The following is a 23,165-nucleotide window of genomic DNA, read 5'->3' as shown; positions in this document are numbered from 1 at the left end:
AAGACTCTGCCTAATTCATCCGGGGTGACTTTCTCGAGGCAGACGACCAGTCAAGCACGATATTTATCAAACATTCCTTTTCCTTGCAACTCTGAGAATTTATTAGCTGTTTTGTAGCTTTGATCCTTATACAGCAGCATCATCACACACTACACATAACGACCACTTACTGCCTGCCAAGCGCTGTCCCAAGCCCTCTGCAGGCATTATTCACGGCCACCCTATAAGGTGTGCTGTGCTATGATGTCTATTTTGCACATGAGGAAGCTGAGACACCAGAGGTTAAGGTAGTACGTGGCAGAGCTGGGATCCCAACCCAAGCAGCTGGTCCCATGGTCTGTGCACTTGATCTGGGCACAGTATATACATTTAATACACTTCATTATTGAAAATGCATGTGGTACGGAGTTTTTGAACAAGAGTAGGTAGGTCATTTCGGAAATTGGGATCAAATCAACTCATAAAACAACACATACTGATTGAACAACTACCGTGTGTGTTTCGCTATATATACCCAACCATCCCAGTTTCACCTCTAGAGTCCTAACTCAGCAATCTGTGGGGGACTAGGAGTCCCAAACCTGGCCCATAGAGGGCGCTCCATAGATACCCGTTTAACAAATGAAAGAATGGGCCAACGGGAAAGGAATTTATAATCACAAAACGACTAGAACCAGTAATCATTTAAATACAGAGCTGTGACAGCAGGGTGGCCGTTTTTAAAGCTGTTAATAGCTCTTACATAAAAGATGTGGCCATTTGAGGATGAAGCAAGACAGAATGTGGTTAAATCATTTCAGCCTGTTTGGAGGGGTTGAGAGTTGAGAATGAAAGTCTCTAGGTCTAAACGCTGGAACAGATGACTGAGAAAGTTAGAACCTCCCTTGACCAGCTCCTTCCAAATGTTTGAACATCAACACTCCAGCTAATCTATGGCCTGGTACTTAAAAATAACCTGTTGGAAAGTCACTGTAAAAAAACTCCCAGTTTTCAGCCTGATTCAGTCCGCTGCATAAACTACAACCAGCATTAATAGCTTTAGTCAGCATTTATGTCGCTCTTCCTATTAGCACAATGGGTTTTACAACCATTTATGAGTTTCTGGAAAGCCTAATAGAAAACACACATACGTGTTCGCTGTGGAAGTTGCAGAAGTTTTTTTTTTTTTGAATCTCCTTTAGCCAGTAGGGGGCGCCACCTCCCCGTCACAAAAGTCGGGGCCAGGCTCCCTAATGCGGACCACATTCCCTCCTGGCGGCTCCAGCTAGTTTTTACCCTCCCTGGTGAGTTTCTGCATTCTCCTCTTCAGCTGGCTGCATTCAGTGTCTCTCTGTCTCTCTTCCTCCTCCTGTTCATAAATAAACATTTGGGGCGTTTACGTGGTACAGACTGTGTCCACAAAAGGAAACCTACATGTGAAGAGCTGAGTGATAATCTTTCTCTTCAAATTTACTGTGGCTTTTAGGAGATTTAGCAAATTATCTGAATCTGGAATTGTCTATGTGATCCATACCTCCCCTCATACTTTAAAATCATAGCTTAGGAAAGGCATGTTGGATTGTCCTAATTTCTTTACCACGCTGGTGTTTTAAACACAGCCAGATAATTGCCAAAGACTCATCTTTCCTAAAGAAAAATATTTGTTATCGTCGTTTGTTGTTGTTGGGAATAATACTTCTGAACAAAGGGCAAATATGAAGTTGATTTGTGGAGCTGTATAAATAAGATGATTATTCACAATGATGCCCTATGGGGTTTGAGGAGGGAGCTATGCAGAGGATCTGTCTCTTCCTCAAGGAAGATCCTCTGGAATTCTTTGGAAATCTGTCAGAGAGTGCCCCATTCACTCGGTGATTCGCTCCACGAAAGGGGGGTAAGGAGGCATCCAACGATGTCCTAGATCCCAATCCACTATAGTTGTAAGAGTTGAATCCTGCCTTGGGAGTAGAGAATTATCTACTGGCCTCTTATTGGAAGAACCACAAGAATTTGCCATTTAAAATCCCTCTCATTCAAGGCCCAAATCCCTTCTAGAATGGAGGAATAATACTCATGGCAGCATGAGCTGCAGACTCTCCTCAAGACCAGGGGACGCCACACAAGGGAACACTAGGGGATCTGCTGAAATTGTCGTTGCTCTTTGCTTTCTCATACACCACTGTTTTTCTGCCTTTCCTGTTTTCACCAGTGCCTAGAAATGGGGGCCTGGGAACTGCTTCCCACATATGAGCCCGTCACAGACAGAGCCCATTTGATAGCATCCTCCCCTCTGTGAGGCTAAGTCCACCATTCCTGGTCTGATGCCAAAGTGGACGTGAATTCTCCAAACCATCAAACCAAGAATATTTGACGCACCCAAAGAGCCCAGAGAGAAAAACGCTCAACCCAAAGAAATGATTCCAGGAGACTTGGGGTCCTGAGCATGTTGGGGAATGCAGGAGTGGGCTTCACCCTCTGAGCTCCCTCGATTCTCCTTGGACCTATGAAGTTCTGAGGTGATGGGATAAGCCTCACTTCAGACAGCCAGCTTCTGCCTTGAGTTTATCTCTTGCTCTCATCTTTTCCCCACTCTGTCCTTGCTCCATCCTCAAACTTACATTCTATAGCCATAATAATGATCATAATTAGTATAATAACAATGATGTTTCATTAAGTCCCACCAGACTCTGTAGAACAAGTGGCAGGATTCAAACCCAGGTCTCCTGAACACCGGAGCTCTGGACCACCTTGCCTGGTATCATGCCTGTCATCACAGGCCCTCTCGGGCAGCCTGGTCCAGGGCTGTCTGACACCCCCGACCCAGGCTCTCTCCATCCCTTCCCTGATGATACCAGGGATATGCCAACATAGCCAGAGGACCCAGGCACAGCAGAGAAGGGCCCACCAAACCGGAAGGAAAGCCGTTCCCAGCTCCTACAACCCGGCTGCCATTTCTGCCTCACTGTGGTCTAAGGACCCGGCAGAGACACTGCTTTAAGAGTTAAGGGGCCAAGGGGATCAGTCACCCCTTACCTGCTTTGTGTTCTAGAAGGGTCACTGTGAATCAGAGTGGATGTGGCCCCCAGTTTCTACCTGCTTTATAATTTTCCCGCTATGTGGTCATTCATACTCATGTAACCCAGATATAACTGGGCCACCTTCCTCTCTTTAAGGACTCTTGGAAACAGAGAAAAGCTACATGACTCTAATTCCAAAACCTGGAAGAGGAATTCAGATCTTTACAGATGTTTAGTGAGAGGAAATTACACTGCCCGTCACAAAGCTGAAAGTCCTAAGTATGCCCTTAGAACATCTTTTTCTCTCCTCAAAATTGTATTCTTTATGACAGCATCTACGTTTCTGCTCACCTGGCCCACCGCTTCTCTTCCCCCACCTCCCATAACTCTCCTGGGCCTTTCTGCTGCCCCCGCCCCCTCCTGTCTCCTGGATCTTTGGCCCTGGGCATCTCACGGAAGAACAATTTGACCTCCCTTGGTTTCTAAAGAAAGCCTTCTTTCTCCAAAAGGTGAGGAAGAAGTGATAGTAAATTCTATTTGATTTTTTGTTGTTGTTTTTCCCATCACATTTTCATTCATGCTTAAAGCTATCGAATATCAACAAGGTGAGGCCATCTTTGTATTTTCCCTCCAAGAATATGTGATGGCCAGAAACATCTCTGTTGTGGTCTCCCTCAAACCACAGCAGCATTTTTTTTTTTTTTTTTGCATCCTTTATATTGACATGGTCTCAAATGAGAAGATGAAAATAAAAACTTCATTCAGTCAGCCAGGTATTTCTCAATATCTAGATATTTCTTCCTTCATAGGCAAAACCCAAATGTATTTCTTTCTTCACCCAGATGTTTTGCTGTCACTGAGGCAATGGGACAGCACTGGTCCCGAGTACAGGCAGAGTTGCTATTTGTTACTGAGGAATGATGTAAAGGGCCCTGGTAGGCTCTCTCTTCAGAGATTACTCCTTCTAGAGCCAATCATGGTTACTGAGAGCACCAAGGATTATAGCTAAAAACCCGTTAATAGCAGAGTACAAATATGTTATCAAATAGCTGGAAGCTAGGGCTTCCCTGGTGGCGCAGTGGTTGAGAGTCCGCCTGCCGATGCAGGGGACGCAGGTTCGTGCCCCGGTCCGGGAAGATCCCACATGCCGCGGAGCGGCTGGGCCCGTGGGCCACGGCTGCTGAGCCTGCGCGTCCGGAGCCTGTGTTCCGCAACGGGAGAGGCCACAACAGTGAGAGGCCGGCGTACCGCAAAAAAAAAAAAAAGCTGGAAGCTAGGACATGAGGAATGGTATCCTGACAGCCACACTCTTGTCAGAGGATAAGGGTACGTGAGAAAGGTCTGCAGTATGGAAGGAAGAGGGCAGGCTGGGTGGACCCCCAAGGAGCAGTGGGCCAGCGCATAGCATCCAGACATGGCCTTGCAGAGTAGAAGAAGCTTAAGTTTTAGAATCCAGCAGCCCTGGTTTTAAATCCTCGTTTTGCTTTTCATTCATATGGTAGGATTACTATTTTGAAAATATTTTCCTGAGTACATAACTCTAATCTGTCCTAGGCCTCCATCAACTCCATGAGAGATGAGGGTTTCTATAGAAGGAATTCTAAGAAAGAAAAAAGAATTTAATATTTAGCTTCTGATATTCAAAATAGCATTTTCAACAAGACAGTAGCCTTGCACGCCAAGCTATTGTCTTAAAATGTCCTAGATGCCTTTTTCTCTCTCCATTTTATCATGTCAGGAGCCAGGCCTGGAGGACTCAGCTCATAGGGAGGATAGCTGCTCTGTGGTTGATGGAATCTTGGACGTAGGAAACGGAAACAGGGGTTTTGGGGATGAAGGAGGACAGCGAGGCAGGGAGAAAGGGAACCAGAGACGTGTCTGGGGAGCCCCATGGGGTGCTTTGCTCGGGTATTCTTCCCAATCAAAGTTTCGGGCAGGGGCAAGCAGCACCCCACCTCTGACCACCACCCAAGGGCCAACATCCCCACGGCTACTCTGGAAGGATGTGGAGGGTCAGCGTCACTGAGAAGAGACAGAGCCCCTGTGGTAGCCTCCCCAAGCCGCCCACCCGACAGACCTCAGGCTTCCCATCTCCCCAGTGCCAGGAGGTCCCAGGGTCCTCCTCACATACCTACTCCCCATTTACTCACAGGGAAGCGCACGGGAGAGCAGGCTCTCTGAGTAACTGAGCATTTTTATGCAACAGAGACTGAGAATTCCCTAGAGGGACTATTTAGATTATTACATCAACTAGATTCTAATCCAGAATGGACTAAATTAAAGTTGTCGTTTTCCCACGACCCACGCGTTGGGAGCTTGTCAGGAAGAGCAAAGCGGTTAAAAACAAAACAAGGGGGCTTCCCTGGTGGCACAGTGGTTGAGAGTCCGCCTGCCGACGCAGGGGACGCGAGTTCGTGCCCCGGCCCGGGAAGATTCCCACATGCCGTGGAGCGGCTGGGCCCGTGAGCCATGGCCGCTGAGCCTGTGCGTCCGGAGCCTGTGCTCCGCAATGGGAGAGGCCCCAACAGTGAAAGGCCCGCGTACTGCAAAAAAAAAAAAAAAAAAAACAAGGTACGTTTTTCATGGTACATCCCAGGAGTCGTTTGGACAGCCTGCTAGCACAGGCCTGTGTGCCTTGGATGGGACTAAGACACAATGTCTTTATCTGTTCAATGGGGATGAATAATAACTCTCATCTCAATAGCTTCGTTGTGTATTTAAATGATCAGTGGCGTAAACACCCCTGGTCCACTTCAGAACATCAGTGAGTGTATTTCGTGCCGGTGTTGGGGAACAGGTTTCGAGCAGGGAAAGGAACACAGCAGGGTCCAGGGTGCCCGCTCTGGGGTAGGCTCCCAGTGACCACCATCTCCTTCTCCGCGGGAGAGGTGAACAGACCCCCATCCAGGCTGCGGACCATGATCAGAGGTGGACCCCTGGTTCTTACCTGTCTGCAAGTTCACGTGCCAGAGAAAAACAACACACGAGAAACTGAAAACATAGCAACCTGGGCCCACAGGGCTGCTCCTGTCCTTTCAAAGGCCACCTGTGACATCGCTCAGCTCCAAGCGAATGTTGAGCCCCCGGGGTCTGCGTGGCTCTTTGCTGCTTGATATCCCCGCTGCACAAAGCGTGCCAGCAAACCCGGGCTGGGCCCTGCTTGCAAGAGCTCGTTGGAGGCTGAGTCTTGGCTCCCCGGTCCCCATTCAGCCTCCATGCCCGGGTAAGAGTATATTATTTTCTTAACTCAAATTGCCGTTTCCAAGTCATTATTTCTCTACGAAGAGAAAACAATATTGGGTCTTATGTAATATCAACCTCAGTGAATCTGGAAGTGATCATGGAATGGGTGGATTTTTTTTTTCCTCCTTAAAAAAGAGAAAAATAAATTTGAGATTGTTTGCATATGGCTGAGAATATTTACGAACTCTTCCCCTTGTTTCCTCATCACATATTTCACCCAGTGTGTTTGTGTGTGGTACGGAATAAATCTTTACGGGAAGGGTGGGGTGGCGAGGGGAAGAAAGCAGTTCAAGGACTGGGGATCCATCCAGTGCCTGGGACGTTAGTGGTCCCGGGTCTCGGGGTCCCCTGGCCTCAGGCTTGCTTGCTGCTCTCTGAGGTTCCCCCCCCCCTCCCCGCCCAACGCCGTCCTGCTACTCAGAGGAAGTCTTTTGGAGGGAGGGTTTCAAATGCCAACACAGAAGGAATTAACATCTTCTTGTCGCTCTGGTTTCTTTCACATCCCCTTCACTCTCACCAGAGCAGAAAGTTTAACAGCAACGGTTTCATGACCTGGGTACCATTAGCCAAAAGAGATCGTTAAATTCTATGGATGCCAGATTGAGCGGGGGTCAGAAGAAGGAATGAGTTGGCAGGTAGGGGGGAAAGAAGCAGCAGAGAATGTATTGGCGCTGGTCTTTGTCATTCAACAACACAGCAGTGTGTTAGCACACAGGAACTTCTATCTCCCTCTGGCCCTGCCTCTCAGCACGGCTTGTCACCGAGAAGGATCCCGAGGGAGGGTAAGGGACAGGGCTGTGGCTGGACATTCAGTCAGTAAGAGAAGCCAAGCTGCAGGCCATTGAATTTCCTCCTCTAGGGACTGGGCTTCAGAATCGGAGCTTAGAATCTCTCGTGCTCTGCCGTACCTCGGATTTTTTGAGGAATATACTACCAAGAGTGTGGGGTGAGGGACAGAGCAGGGGTGACTGCCACGTTTGGTAACACAATGGCAGTAAGTGTCATTAACTGATGTCCTAATAGGAGCCAGGCACTGCGTGACGCACTTTCCCCGCATTGGCTGAGTTATGACGCACTTTCCCCGCATTGGCTGAGTTAATCCTCCCGATGGCCTTATGAAAGTTAGGGATTTTTAATCCTGCAGTTGAGATGAGAAAAGCGATGCTCAGAGAGGTTGAGGAACTTGCCCACCGTCACACTTCGTAAATGCCAGGATCAGGGTCGTTTCCAGGATTTGTGGAGTCGGAAGCCAATACAATAAATAGGGAATTTGAAAAGTCAAGTTCAAGGCCTTGGAGGGTAAGCCTCAGCAGCATCACAGTAAATTCACCCTGGGAGGGGTCAAAAATTAAACACAGGGTTAGCTCTGTCACATGGGCCCTTCCCTGCTGCCTCGTCTCCTCTTTTCTCTACCGTGATTATCGCCAACTCTGGCCTTCACGTTCCTGATCAAAAATGCACAAACACGAGTGATGCAACTGACACTCGGAAGATGTCCTCAGAACATCCTGACTTGATATGTTACGTGGCGTGTCGTCGTTGTAACATAAGGCAATGACCCTGCCCATTGCCAAACTTTACCCTTCCACCTTAAGAGACGGCTGGAGAGAGAGTTGAAATTTCTCCAGAACTATCCTCCCAAAGAGCTTCAGTTGCTGTTCTAGGCCTCTCTTACCAAGTTTCATGTTTCCAAGACTGGGCACTCGGGCAGGGACCTGCTCAGGTGTCTGGGGGCATTTGGAGTTAGAACCTGCAATGTCTCATATCCCATCAATGTCTCTTTCCCTCGGGTGATATCAGCTCATCACATTTCAGCAGGCATTCTATCCGATTTTTCCTTTCTCCATTAGAATCAAGATTTTGTCATCATCTCCATAACTGAAAGGGGTAGCGGGATTTGTGGAAGCAAAGAGAACCAGTATAAATCACAGCTGCTTCAGTGGGGGTGAGCTGGGATGCTAAGAAGTATTGTTGGCGCCCTCTGCTGGTGCGCTTGCATAGGCTTGCCGTCCCATCCCAGTCTAGACAATTACTAAGGGGAATACAAGCATTTTTCCCAGCCCCGCTCACTCTGTTCTCCCAAACTGGAAACACAAAGCAGATGATGAAGTCCAAGTTCAAATGCCAGGGAGAAGGAAGTGTTGAGAAACCACATCCAACCTCCAGCCTGTTTTCACATGTTCCAGTAAGCGTTCAGTTGATGTATCTTGGGCTGGTGTCGTTTCATTGTCTCAGACAAAGTCTTTCTATGAAAAGACAAACACGGGTTATGCGAGGAGGAGCTAACAGAAGGCACATTTGGGGAAAATCTGAGCGAGAGCACAGTCCTCTGGGCTCTTCCTCCAGAGGCAGCTCCCTCCTTTTAGCTGCTGAAATTAACATCCAGCCTGATTCCCACTGTCTCGGTGTCAATCTCTAAACTAGAGTCTGGAAAAAACAGTCATTGGAGGGTGGGCTGATGACAGGTGCATTGGCCAATGAGCTGGCTAGCCATCTCCTCCAGCGCTCCGGTGGACAGGTTCTAGGTTAGGGTTCTCTGACTGGAGTGGTCGGTGAGATTTCGGGTGGAATGACTCTGAGTGATAGTGATTTTCTATAGCTGCTCTCTTGAGTATTTTGTTCTGTTCTTATACGTAAGTGAATTATTTGCTAGATAATCACTGGGGCAAGACAGGAAAAATCTTCTGCCGCATTGTCTTCCCTCGGATTTTCACCCTTTGAGCTGTATCCGCGACAGGTTTCCATGCAGACGGGGTTGCACATTTCTGGTGGAACCTGCTGCCCGGTGCGTTGGCCATTCCATTTTGGACCGTTCTGATTTTTAGAACAACCCCTCTAGATTAAACTCAAGGATGCCTCCTTGATACCCGCTGGTTCCCTGGGGGCAGCCCCGGACATGGGTGCTCACTGTCGTATGTCATGTCTTCCTGGAAGCCTTCACACCTCTCCTCCTGAGGTTGGGTTAGCCATAGCTAAGGCTGCCCCCAAATCTGGTGCCTATCTCTGTCCTAGGACCTCTCTGCCGTTGTTGTTTACTTATTTAATAGTTCTTTCTTTCTACAAAATTTTTATGCGGGTTTATTGCGGAATATCGGCAAGATTTAGATGAGCAAAAGAAGAAAGTGAAAACTGACGATTATTATTGCATCTGTTGGAGAGGAACTGTACAAGCTTTGACAGATATCCTGATGGTTGTATTTCTGTATTTATATGACCTTTTGCAAAAAAAAAAAGGATGAGCAAATGTTTATTGTTTGGTTAAGGTTTGCTTTTTCAGGCTGTTTAATACTCTTCTACGGCATCGTGTACCTGGCGGTCAGGTACTCTGTAGTACGGGGGGAGCCAGTATCATGAGGCGGACAGGATTCTGGATAAGCTCCTTTGCTCTGAAGACCCCGTGGCTGTCTCCAGCGGCAGGAAGGTTGACTAAAGACACTTCTTTTGCTGTTCCACGCCAGCCCTTGAGCGAGGCCTGACCAAGGCACTGAAGAAACTGGATGACTACCTGAGCACCCCTCTGCCGGAGGAGATCGACTCCAGCACTTGCGGGGACGATGACAAGGGCTCCCGGCGCAAGTTCCTGGATGGAGACGAGCTGACCCTGGCCGACTGCAACCTGCTGCCCAAGCTCCACGTGGTCAAGGTAAAAACGCTTAATCTATCTGCAGATGCTCCCCAGGTCCAGCTCCATCAAAGGCCTGGGTCACCCGTGGAGGTGAGGCGAGGGCAGTGCCGCCCGCTGACGGAGAGTCAGAGCTCGGAAGTCACGCGAACCGGGACCCCAAGTCAGCCTCCGCAGCATGCTGGCTGTATAGCCTCTCTGAGCTCCAGGTTACACCTGTAACATAGGCATGTATTGTTTAACTAGGGCTGTTGGGAGACTAACTGTGGCCTGAACGTTCCTGCCATATTGTAAGGGCTCGATAGATAATAGTTGCTATTATTGTCCTGTTATATATAGTCCTGTCACTCCACAGGCCTCTTCCTTACCTCTTCCTCATAGGTTTTCACTGGCCACACCTCCACCCCGACATCTCTATTAAGCGTGCCCTCATATGCATGTTTTCTTTGTGGGCAGATGCACCTTCTGATTCCCTGTAGCCACTCTCTGGGGCAGGCAGCCACCTTCCTCATCTACCAGTTGAAGAGCTGGATTTTCTTGCTACTGCTGCACTTACTGATCACGGTTAACCTGCAGTGTAATCCTTTCCTATACCAGCTTTAGGATCTGAGAATTGGAAAGAAGGGGGAAATTCTGAGGTCACCCTAATCTCCCACCCCAAAGTGGACCCCTTCCTGTGTGTCTGTGACAGGCTTCTGTGCAGCTGTGACTGCACGTTTCTGATGATGAAGAGCCCTCTGCCTACCGAGCCAGCCCTACTATTTTGGACGGTTCCAGTTATTAAACCATCCTTCTTTATATGGAGCCCAAACGTGCCTCCCTGCTCCCTTGGTTCTCTGGAGCAACACGAAACAGGGCTGCTCTCTTCATCTCATTTGAAGACAGCAGTTGTGTCTCCCACATTTCTCTACACTAATACTTCTTCTCACATCCTTTTTTTTCATTTTTATTTTTTTAACCATTTTATTTGTTTGTTTTAAAATCATCTTTCTTGGAGTATAGTTGATTTACAATGTTGTGTTAGTTCTGGGTGTTCAGCAAAGTGATCCAGTTATATATATATTCTTTTTCAGGTTCTTTTCCATTATAGGTTATTACGAGATATTGAGTATAGTTCCCTGTGCTATACTGTTGTTGTCTATCTATGTTGTATATAGTAGTGTGTATATGTTAATCCCAAACTCCTAATTTATCTTCACGCCTCGCCCCCCAGCTATCCCCATTGGTAACCATAGTTTGTTTTCTATCACATCCTTTTCTGACTCTCACCAGACCAGAGAAAATTACAGTGTGATCGTAGAGCTAGACTGCTGTCTACGTTTACGTGTGTTAATATCTTATTGTCTCAGACAAAAAGCTCTGTGAGGACAGGTCTTCTCCAAGCAAGATGGTGGGTATATGGTGGCCCTTTAATAAATACTCATTGATTGACCATTTGATCACCTAGCTTGTGATCCCCAGTTTCTTTCCACCTGTCACTAAGGAGAACCAGATTCAATCATTTATCAGCTGGATATCTGCCTACTGGTTTTCAGCTGATGTCCTGAGCTGGAAATCAGAGACCTCCAATCAGAACACACGCCAGCCTGAGTTGAAATGTTAGCTGTGCACACACCGGTGCTCCTGCGGGACACGTCAGGGCTGGAGGCTGGGACAGAATCATGCTTGCCAGGGCTGATGGGCAGAGCAAATTCAGTCTATTAATAAGAAGACACTTTGGGTTTGGGCCAAGCCAATGGTCACTGGTAGGCCCAGCCAAGCTATGTCTTTGAAGTTATTAATTACTGCACGCCCTCCCCACCTCCAAAACATCTTTTATTCTCATTTCCTGAGGAACAAGTGGCACCATTAGGCGTGATATGATTCTATCAGTCACACTGTCAGAGTGAGGTAATGGAAAGAACCCTGTTCTAGAAGTCCGGAGACCCAAGTTCTGGTCCCGTGGGTGCAGCAGGAGTTGGGCCAGGCCTTTTACTCTTTGGGGGAATCATTTCTCTCATGCCCAAAAGAAGAGATGTGTATTACATTCCTCCTCGCCTCTTCCCCTCACTTCCGTCCCTCCTCCTGTCACTCACACGTGGGTTGACCACCCACTCCAGAATCACGTGTCTGATCAGGTGAACAAATGGATCTTCCAGGCCTCAAGCTTCATCCTCTGGTTTCTCCAGTTCCTTCCAGCCCTGGATGACTAAGTTACACTCCTACCCTGGGATGAAGTTCAGTGTGTCATTTACTTGGAGGTGCTGGGGATCAGAGGGAGGATGGCCCGCGAGGGGACAAAGACTGGGCCTCACCTCCCGTCTTCTTGGATTTCTGCTGACCCAGCTTATCAGATCCCAGAGCCCTGGCAAACCTCTGAAGTGTGGAAAGCGTGAAGGGGCAGCCAAGTCAGACCTCCATCTTGGCTTCAGACGCCAAGACTTAATCTGGGCTGGGGGAGCTAACTGTTTTCATGTGAAAGCAAATTCAGAACATGAGCATGGACGTTCCTGCGGACGTCAGAGCTTCTGCCGTGCGCGTCCTCTCCCTCTCTCTTTCATTGGCTCTCCTTCGGTATGTCTGCATCCTTGGAGGCTGAGTTGCTCTGGCCCCGCTGCTCACGGACAGCCTGGTTTGAACTTTCGTTGCCTGGCTGCCTTCTATTCTCATCTCCCCACACAAGCCAACGTGTGAGGAAAGAACCAGCTCTGGCCAAGGTCATGGTCCCTCCGGGCAGGGAGGGACACACGGGACTCTTGTGGCTGCCCCTGGGACCCTCGGCCCCTGGACCCTCACGTGGCACAGGGACCTGTTCAGCTGCTGAAGCAAACAGGAAGGGAGCTATATATATAAATACAAATATATACTCATAAGGTGCATCTCTGCCGTTTTCAAGCTCACATTATATACATGCTTTAAAAACTTGAAAATGCATTCCAGCACGTAGAGACTTGAGGCTGCCCCACGGATCAGTTTATAATTTTGAAAAATTTTTTTTTTTGAAAAATATTTTTTGATCGATGCCTTGACCTTATTGTGGGCCTTTTTCTTTCTGTTTTTTTCCATTTTTTAAACTGAAGTATAGTTCATGTACAATATAAGTTACAGGTGTACAACATAGTGGTTCATGATTTTTAAAGGTTATACTCCACTTATAGTTAACTATAAAATACTGGCTGTATTCCCCGTATTGTACATCTTTGTAGCTTATTTTATACATAGTATTTTGTGCCTCTTGATCTCCTAGCCTCTATTTTGCTCCTTCCCTCTGATAACCACTAGTCTGTTCTCTGTATCTATGAATCTGTTTCTGTTAGATTCACTAGTTTGTTCTCTTTTTTAGATTCCACATATAAATGATAACACACATGATTTGTCTCTCTCCGTATGACTTCTTCCATTTAGCATAATGCCCTCCAAGGCCATCCAGGTTGCTGCAAATAGCATTATTTCATTCTTTTTTAAGGCTGAGTAATATTCCATTGTATATAGACCACATCTTCTTTATCCATTCATCTGTTGATGGGCACTTGGGTTGCTTCCATGTCTTGGCTATTGTAAATAGTGCTGCAATGAACACTGGGGTGCATGTATCTTTTTGAAATAGTGTTCTCGTTATTTTAGGGTATAAACAGGAGTGGAATTACCAGATCATACGGTGTTTCTAGTTCTAGATTTTTGCGAAAACGTCATACTGTTTTCCACAGGGGCTGCATCGCTTTGCATCGTGTGGGCCCTTTTCATTCACTCTGGCAATTTCCAGCTGCGTCCCTTGGTGGAACCTCCACCTGCATGGATTTTCTCATTACCCAAGACAGCCTTTCCTGTAGGTTCGCGAGCAAACCCAAGGAGCCGCCGTCTTGCAGTGAGCAGAGGTTCTGTCGAAGGACCCTGATTCCATCCCCTGTGTTATCGGCCACACCTATGCTAGACACACATTGCCAGGTGGCTTCTGTAGTGACCACCCCAAACCAGTTATTTTAACTGCGATAATTTCATATGAAGAAGTACTAAGAACTAGGAAGCCAAAATGTCCCTTGAGGTTCCTCCTTCAGGGCAGCAGGGCAGAGGGAAGAGGTTGGGATGATCCAAACTTGAACTATACAATAGCCAAGACATGGAAACAACCTAAAATGTCCATTGACAGATGAATGGATAAAGAAAATGTAATATATATATATATGTGTGTATACGTATATGTACATATGTATAAGCAATGGAATACTACTCAGCCATAAAAAAGAATGAAACAATGCCATTTGCAGCAATATAGATGGACCTAGAGATTATCATACTAAGTGAAGCAAGTCAGAAAGAGAAAGACAAATACCATATGATATCCCTTACATGTGGAATCTAAAATATGACCCAAATGAACTTATCTACGAAACAGAGTCACAGACAGAGAGAACAGACGTGTGGTTGCCAAGGGCAGGGGTGGGGGAGGGACGGACTGGGAGTTTGGGATGAGCAAATGCAAACTAGTGTACATAGACTGGATAAGCAACAAGGTCCTACTGTACAGCGCAGGGAACTCTATTCAATATCCTGGGATAAACCTAATGGAAAATAATATGAAAAAGAATGTGTAATATATATATATAACTGAGTCACTTTGCTGTACAGCAGAAATGAACACGACATTGTAAATCACCTACACTTCAACAAAATAAATTAAAGAACAAAAAACCCCTAGAACTCCATGAGGGATCCCACAGAGCTACACCTTGGACCTCCGAGGTGGGGTGCTGCTTAGCTGGGGCTGAGGACTGGGTTCAGAGAGGCCTGTGGGGCTGGGACCCAAGCTCAGTGGTGGGCTCACTGTTGTGTGCCGGCCTCTCTGAGCTGGTGTGAGGACACGGGTCCTGTGAGCGTTTGCAGAATGGCAAACTGGATTCAGCTGCTGCTACTGGAGAAAAGGAGACTCTCATAGGAACAGAAACCCACAGGAAGGGGCCAGTCCCTGCTCCCTCCTCCAGTTGTGCAGCCTCTCTCTAACACCCCCTGTTGTCATAGCCTCAGGGGAGTTGCCGGCAAAGCAGAGGTAAGGTTTGCAGTCCCAGTCCCAGCATCACCAAGAAGCCGGTACAGCTACACCGGTAGATCTGGAGATAAAGCAACAGTAGCTGAATAATTGGCACAGGAGGGATTCTGAGTAGAACTATTCCTTTATCATTTACATAAGGCTGAGTGGCAAAGTGGAAAGAATTGGATTAGACAGCAGAGACTGTAATAAATATTAGTGATTAATAGAAAATTATAGATAACAGATACTGGTTGAATTATTTTCCTGTGTAATATTGTATAAACCACTAAATCTCTTGTGACTCCAGTTTGCTCATTGCAAAGGATCTGCAGCCTTTAAAGTTAAGTGATCATATACGTTTGACACTAGATGCACTCTGTCTGATGTTCGGATAACAAGATGGTAAAGATTAAATACAACTTTTTATTGAATCCCTCCCTGCTTGTTTAACCTCCCTCTGCCTTATTTTTCTCATCTGTAAAATGGGAATATAACACACTCTTCCTTGTAGTGTTATTTAGGGATTTCAGTAGCTTGCCGAGTGCTTAAGGCAGTGCCTGGTGCAGAGCACAGAGGGAATAGATGTTTGCTATTGTTGTTACTCTTATCAACAGCATTATTGAGGTTATCAAGGGAGACAGAAATGAAGAAGCTGTGGTTCCTGTCCTCATACTGCTCACAAGCTAGGGAAGAGGGGGGTATGAACTGACTGTGATTCGGAGTAGAATAGAGCTTAGGGCCGTAATGGAAGTTCAAAACCGATGTGGGAGATCGGAGCGGGGAAATGCATCCTCCCTGGAACGTGGTTGTGTCTGTGCGACTGAGCTGTTCACACAATAGGTCATCGGTGTCCCTCACTCAGAACTGCTTTCTGGGGAACCCGGCACAGCACTGGCGCCCAGATGAAGATGAAAGCCCGGAGTGGCTGGTCTGGGGGGTTCCCTGTGTGGGAGGATCCCTGGGCCAGTGATCTAGTGACCTCTTTAAAAAGAAAGCAAGGAAAGGAGTCAGAAGTCAGTGGTGTAGGAGAGAGGCTACTCTTTGCTCTCTCCTCCCCAGTTCCTGAGGGGTAGAGGCAAGACTAGTCAATGTGCAGGCCCCAGTGCCCAGCGAAACTAAAAGGATGCCCGTTAAAAAAGTCTTCAGTTTCCAGATGTTGAAAGCAGAGTGTTAAACCAAGAGCAGGGCCCTTCCGAGTGTGAGACCCCCTGTGACTCACAGGCCTCACGTGTTTGAAGCCCTCCCTGGCTAGAGAGACCTTATTAAAGAGACCACGCAGCCCCTACCTAGGAAGGAATGCATGCAGTGGGCAAAAGGTGGGTCTCAGTGAATTCTGACAACAGGTCATCTTTATTGAGCACTTAGTATGAGCCAGCCCCCCCACACCCCCAATCATTTTATGTGTGTTAACTGATTTATTACTCCAAGGTAGCTCGTCTTATTACCTCCATTTTAGAGGAAAAGAATTTGGGGCTCAGAGAAGTTAAGTAACTAGTCCAAGGTCACACAGCTGTCAAGTAGTGTGGTCAGGATTGCAGATCCAGTCAGCTGGGATCCAGAGCCCACGCTTTTAACCACTATGCTACTGTGTCTCTCAACACAAACACCACTTCCCCAGAACGCCCAAGTCCACAGCCCCGAGTGTGGTAAGCTAAGGAGAGAACAGAAATCACTGTCTGTTCACTCCCACATACCCTGAACCTCCATGTACATTGCTATACCTAACTTATGTTTTATGCTTTGTATTCTCTTCTGTAAATGAGGATGCTTAGTAAAGCAAAGTGGATGGGGAAAAAAGAAAAAAAAAGGTTGTCTATAATTCAGTCAAGCAGACATAACCACTGGTAATAGATTGGTGTATATACTTCTAGTCATCCTACATATTTCTCCAAATGCCTTATACTACACTTCAAACTTAACGGCCTCTCTTGAAGCGTTTTCCAAGTCACTGGGATTTCCCCTGCAGCATCATTTTTCATGGCTCTCCAGATATGTATGATAACGTGTTTATCCATTCACGTGTTGCTGGACATTTGTGTTGGATTCCATTTTTTGCTATTCCAAATAGTCCTACGGTCCTATGTGTGTAGCTACATCTTCTTGTACACCCATGGTATTTCCTAAGGAAAAAAATCCCTGGAAGCAGAATTACTAAGTCAAAGGGCGAATTATATTTGCTTGAGAAAATACAATAAAATAAAAATAAATAAAATATAAAATAAAATAAATTGCATTAAAAAGGCAGCACTGCCACCTTGTATGACAAGCATCTTGCTGCCGGCCCCTTGGGATGCATGGAGGGTCTTCCCTCTGTGCACACACTCGGTCACACCACTAACACCTTCCCGGTGGTTTGTGTCATGCTTTAACACCATCTCCATCCTGCCATCTCTGTTGTAGACTGTGGCCAAGAAATACCGCAACTACGATTTCCCGGCTGAGATGACGGGCTTGTGGCGGTACCTTAAGAACGCCTATGCCCGGGACGAGTTCACCAACACCTGCGCGGCCGACAGTGAGATTGAGTTGGCCTATGCGGATGTGGCCAAGCGCCTCAGCCGATCCTGAACTTGGCCGTCTTGCCCCATCACTGCTGCAGAAAGACTCACCATCTCCCCAAGGACTCCAGCTTCACGGACTCCTTTTCCACGGCACCTCCAGAAACTTCTGTTTTTATCAGGCCGCATCTTGCTGGCATCACTGGAACCCCAGCCTGCTGTCTTTGATGAAGGTCGGCACCACCCCCATCTGATCAGGCAGGAACCTGCAAGCAGAAATGAGAGAAACCGTCAAGCTCTCAGCCTTTCGGGCCTGGGCTGGGTTCAGTGTATCTGGGGTCAGTGCGGGAGAACGAACCCGTCTGTGGGATTGCCACTGGCCCCTTTTGCCAATATCAAAATATCTCCTAGGCTGTGTTAGACACGTGCAACACCCTGTCCTCGTCCACTCACCTCTTTGTCAGTAACTCCAAGGCCAAGGCCAAACGCCATCTTAGTTCTCATTAGAAAGAGATGCAGTGCTTTTTAGGGGGAGACAGAGAGTGAATGGAAAGAATGGAGCAGGTGTCCATTTGGGCATCCGGCAGACACACCTCCAGTCACTCACCACTTTCTGGCACTCCTGTCCCTTCGGGCACTGAAGGCCAGATTGGAAAACTATTTCAGACACAGTCTCAGTTTGCTGCAGTGCCAGGCGCAGTCTGATGCTATCAGGTACCTGGCTTGATGCTGATCTCCATTTTTATCTGTCCAGGCCTTGCCAGGAAGGGCAATTGGCATGTAATTCCAAGCTGGGGGGACTGGGAAGGGGAGGGGAGGGGAACAGTGTCAATGCCAAAAGGCCCAAGGGGTCTACCAGCCATGGGGTTTGCTTGCTTACGGGAGTGGTTTCCTTGGAGATTACATGCCTGGGTTTGACTGTGTTTATCCACGAGGGAATTTTGGTCTCTGAGAAAGCGGATGGGAGTGGGGGGGGTGGAGGGATGGGTGAGGATTAAAAACAAGTCCTTTAGGACTCAATGTTTCCCAGGAATCTTTTAGATAGGTCTTCTCTCTTACGATCTAAGTAAGTCTTGAACTGGTGATGTCATGTAACTACCCACCAAAATCCAAGAATTGGCCAAAAATGACTGTCCGGTCTCTTCAAGTTGTTCCTGGATGTGAGTCTGCTAAGCCGGGTGCTCTCTGAATCAACTGTAGCCTCTGATGGGTGACAGATACATTTAGGAGGTGGCTTGATCACGGAGCCTTAGGAATAAGGTCCATGGGCCTTTCTGATTGGGTTTAAACTCGAACAGAAAATACATACACATCTGGGTCAATTTTCCTACCATCTGACTCAACTGCAAGATGAAAAAGAAGAAACTGTTTTTTAGCTAATATTTTGCTCTGTAGTCATTCTCCTTGAATGTCACCTCCTTAAAAGCTCACCCTGCTTGAGCACGGGGACCTGTGCAGAGGAAACGAAGAAAAATGAGCTAGTCATCCCTCTTCCCGAGAACACCCTGGGAGAAAGTCCACCCGCCACAGACCCTCACCTCCAACAATCCTTCCTTCTGTGTTGCCTGTTGGTGGAGAGAGAGGCTCCCAAGTGCCCGAAAGCCCCAGGACTTGGCTCACTGGTCAGTGAGGGCAGGACGGCACAGGGCCTTCCTGTAGAAACATCACCAGATTCTCACCCAAGCAATCCCCGGACCTACCTGCCTCCAGGGATCTCTGGAGATAAAAGGGGCCCCTGATCAGAGCCAAGGAGAAGAAGCAGGAGGGTCTCCTTTAGCCCAGGGAGGAAGACGACGTTTCTCAGCAAGACATCCTATAAGCCTGAGACCTTTCAAAACGCAGAATGAATTGATGCATTTTCACCTCTAAGCGAACCTTTCCACAGACTCCCTGGTAATTTTGTCCCTGGAGATGTTTGAAAAGAACTGGTAAGGAGACAGTCCTTTTGACTGTAGGGAAGAGCCCCAAACTGGCCTCCTGGGAGGTGAAAGCTTGAATGATCCCAAAGGCCTTTTACGTAGTGTGAAATCCTATTGTCCCAGAAATCCTTCCCTCAACGTCACAGCACAAGCGTGATGATCTAAGAGGCAGTTTACTTTCCTGAGACCCAGAGAGGCGCTTTTCTTAAAGCACATCTGAGAAGCATAGCCAGCCAGCGACAGAGAAAACACGAGGAGCTCAAGTGGAGTAGCTCCCCCAGAGGAGTTTTTGCACCCCAAGGCTCTGCTTTCATATTCAGAATTCAGCAACTGGTGAGTCTTTAAACCCAGCCTTTAGAAACAAACAAGCCAAACCAAATCCACATTGTTGGTTCTAGATGTTCTTTCTGTGGTTGACTTCGTTTTACATAAATAACAATATTAAGGCAAGGGGGTGAGGTTGGGACAGTAACCACGTAGAATAGGGAGAGGAGTGATAGATGGACAGCACTTCCTGGTACTCAATCCAGGACTATCTTTTTCTTGCAACAGGAGATTATCATGGGATGCAACTGACTATTGATTTAAAGCTTTAATGTCTATGACCAGATTTATCAGAATATTTTTACATAATAATAATATTGCCTTATGATTATTTTTTTCCAAAGAGATTTTTCTCCAGATCTTTCAGCCTCCCCGGGTTTTGGCCATGACCTTGTCATGTACACAGCTTATCATCTCCCAGCAACAGTGTGGAGACGTCCTTAGGTGTCCCCAGAACCAACTCAGGGAGTATTGATGGTCTGCAGTTTGACCCTGAACTCCAGAGTGTTAAGATGGGAGGTGACCTTTGTCATTGGTCTGGAATGCATATCGATGCCTCAGAAAGCATTTCAATGATGCTGAAAGGGGATTTATTTGGGTTAAGATCCTGTTTTACTCTGGATTTAATTCTCTCCTTCGACTTTCACATCACTGTGGCTTTTTTGGTGGAGTAGCATAGTGGGGGAGAAACAAGAATCATACTCAGAACGACTGTGTTGAATTTACCCATCTTCTCAGTCCTGCCTGCCTCTCAGGTGGCCCCGAGAGGGTATGGGATAAGATTTTAATAGCTATAAAAGATGAGCTGGGTCAGTAAAATCTGGATTGGTCCAGAGCATAGTTCCTTCTATCGCACACCTTCATCACCTGACAATTCAGAATCACAGGCATGAGTATGGCTGTCTTGTTTTGAACAAGGATACAGCTACCTGGCACCAAGCTCGTGAGTTGAAAAGTGAAACCCACACTCCACTGGGTTATTGGACCGCAGGATCTCAAACCGGTTTCAGCTTCCTAGGAAATGGCACCGTCTTCAGCGTTCGCTTCTCGTGCTGGTGGGGCCATTGAGGAGTTTGATCTTTTCATTAGAAAGGGGCCATGGCAAGAGTGAGGTTTCCTGGGCTGAATTTTCTAGCACTGAATGAAATAACGGAAGCTCACAACACCTGTGCCCACTGGCCACTCTGCAGAAAGACAAGACCAAGCATCTTAGAATTGTTGCAAAATGCATCATGCCCAGAATGGACCCTGAAGATCTAAGAGTCTTAGAAATCAGCAAGGTCTGGACAAAGAGAATTAAAAGGGAGGCAGAGTCAGGAAAGTGCAGGTCTACCCAGCAAGTTTTCCATCAGGAGGAAGCAGGGAGAGTCTGTCTGAAATTAAGTTGGTCTAAGACATCCAGTAGGTACGTCTGTGGTTCCTATTTCCACTGACCAGGAGCCAGGTCAACAGCAGAGGGAATCAAGATGCCGGTGTCTTCCTCCTTGGAAAGATGAAGCAGTAACTCATGGTTAAAACTATGCTCGATGATTCACAAGGGATCACTTTCTTATCTTTTATGTAACATTAAAAAGAACCTAAAGCATTAGAGAAAGGAGTGTGCCTGTGAAGCATCCTGGTTCTGATGTTGGGACAGAAGTGATCACGTCATTGGCTTTGGGGCCCTTCTAGCACACAAGGCCCATTATCTTCTATCCACTGCTCTTGGCACTTAATCCAAACAACACGTGCCCTCCTATGAATGCATCTTCCTCTCCCTTTGTCAGTATTCTCCTCCCAGTTTACTTTCAGGATACTTTCATTTCGTAATTAGGTATGATCCAAAGTGTGCGTAATCTTACTTAATGTTACTCAAGGAAATGAATCCAATGCTACCCTCTACAACCAGAAATAAAATTTAAAGTTGCCTCGTTGTAGGGTTTGGGCTAATCTGTGTTCCTCTAAAAGCAATCTGTTGTTTTGGCAAAATACAATTTTAAGGATACAGTTGTCTAAGGTATTTATGTATAATTAGAGATTTTGCAATACTGACTCTGCATATATTTAAAATATAAACTACCCAGCTGATGTTTGAATTTGTCTATCTTTCCTGACCACCTGCCTATCCCATTTTATAAGCTGGAGCGCTAACAAATTTAGCAAAAGAAGCCTAGCTTTTATAAAAGATCAAACGTATCATTTTATAAAGACACTCCCAATGATGGTAACTTGATTTTCTCAGGACCTGTAACTGTGGTGATAAAATTGCAGGTCTTGCTTTCAAGCCTTAATAATGTAAAATGCCTTTTAATGAAGATGTTGCTGAGTGTCTTCCTCATGAACCTGAACCAGTCATAAATTTGTTTTCCAGTCTTGATTGATATTGACTGATTCAAATAAAGTTGGTTTATTTTCAAATATTACAAAGGCGATCATCAGACTTCTTACTGGAGGTGGGAATTTCCTATGCTGTTTGAAATGTGTACGAAATACCTCTTTTTTCCCAACTGTTATTTTATTTTCCCATTGTAAAAGAAAATATGTTCATTCTTCTTAAAAATCAAAAGCAAATAAAAATTACACAGCAATAAAAAAGAATGAAATAGGGAATTCCCTGGTGGTACAGTGGTTAGGATTTGGTGCTCTCACTGCCGAGGCCCTGGGTTCAGTCCCCGGTTGGGGAGCTAAGATCCCGCAAGCCCCACGGTGCAGGCAAAAAAAAAGTAATAAAAGGAATGAAATGATGCCATTTGTAGCAACATGGATGGACCGAGAGATTATCCTACCGAGTGAAGTAAGCTAGACAAAGACAAATATCATATGATATCTCTTCTGCGTGGAATCTGAAAAATAAAAGATACAAATGAACTTATTTACAAAACAGAAATAGACCCAGAGACATAGAAAACAAATTTATGATTACCAAAGGTGTAGGGGGGGAGGGATAAATTAGGAGGATGGGATTAACGGATACACACTACTGTATATAAAATAGATAACCAACAAGGACCTACTGTATAGCACAGAGAACTATACTCAATATTTTGTAATAACCTATAAGGGCAAAGAATCTGGAAAAGAATGAATATATATATATATATATATATATATATATATATATATATATATATAAAACTGAAGCACTGTGCTGTACACCTGAAACTAACACGACATTGTAAATCAACCAGACTTCAATTAAAAAAAGAAAAGAAAAAAAAAAGGAGGAAGAAGAACAGAAGGAAAAGCAAAAAGCTTGTGACTCAGCCATCCAAAAACAGATTTTTACTTTAGCAAGGCTAAAAATTCTATCATGGTACATGGCCCAGGTGAAAAAAATATACTGATGTTCCTTCGTGGGTCTTATTTCAATTTCCTATGTGTATGGTACCTGGGGGTGGGCCAGCAGTGACAGTGTAGGTGTGATTTAAGGAACACCTTAAAAGACTGGTCTATCTGCACCCAAAGCTCTCTCTTGGCCCTCGGTGGCCTCGCCCTATCAGCTCTCCTGGCCTGAAATTCCCACCCTTAGCATCATGTCACTGACTCTGGATGAAGGTCCCCAGAATCCTCAGTAAGAAT

General features: G+C 46.3%; 1 protein-coding gene across 1 annotated transcript in view; it reads left to right on the top strand.

The window, feature by feature from the left end:
* CLIC5 (chloride intracellular channel 5) overlaps positions 1-22,013 on the top strand; it is a 109,029-nt gene extending 87,016 nt beyond the window's left edge. Inside the window, exons 5-6 of the mRNA XM_012532239.3 lie at positions 9,698-9,882; positions 17,267-22,013. Coding sequence (XP_012387693.1) covers positions 9,698-9,882; positions 17,267-17,434 — 353 coding nt within the window. The 3' untranslated portion in view covers positions 17,435-22,013. The remainder of the gene's footprint in view (positions 1-9,697; positions 9,883-17,266) is intronic.
* The last annotated feature ends 1,152 nt before the right edge of the window (positions 22,014-23,165 follow it).

This window comes from Orcinus orca, chromosome 10 (genome assembly GCF_937001465.1).
Source record: "Orcinus orca chromosome 10, mOrcOrc1.1, whole genome shotgun sequence".
NCBI classification, from domain to species: domain Eukaryota; kingdom Metazoa; phylum Chordata; class Mammalia; order Artiodactyla; family Delphinidae; genus Orcinus; species Orcinus orca.
The sequence above is the reverse complement of the archived record's forward strand: the minus strand, read 5'-3'. Positions and strand labels throughout refer to the sequence as shown.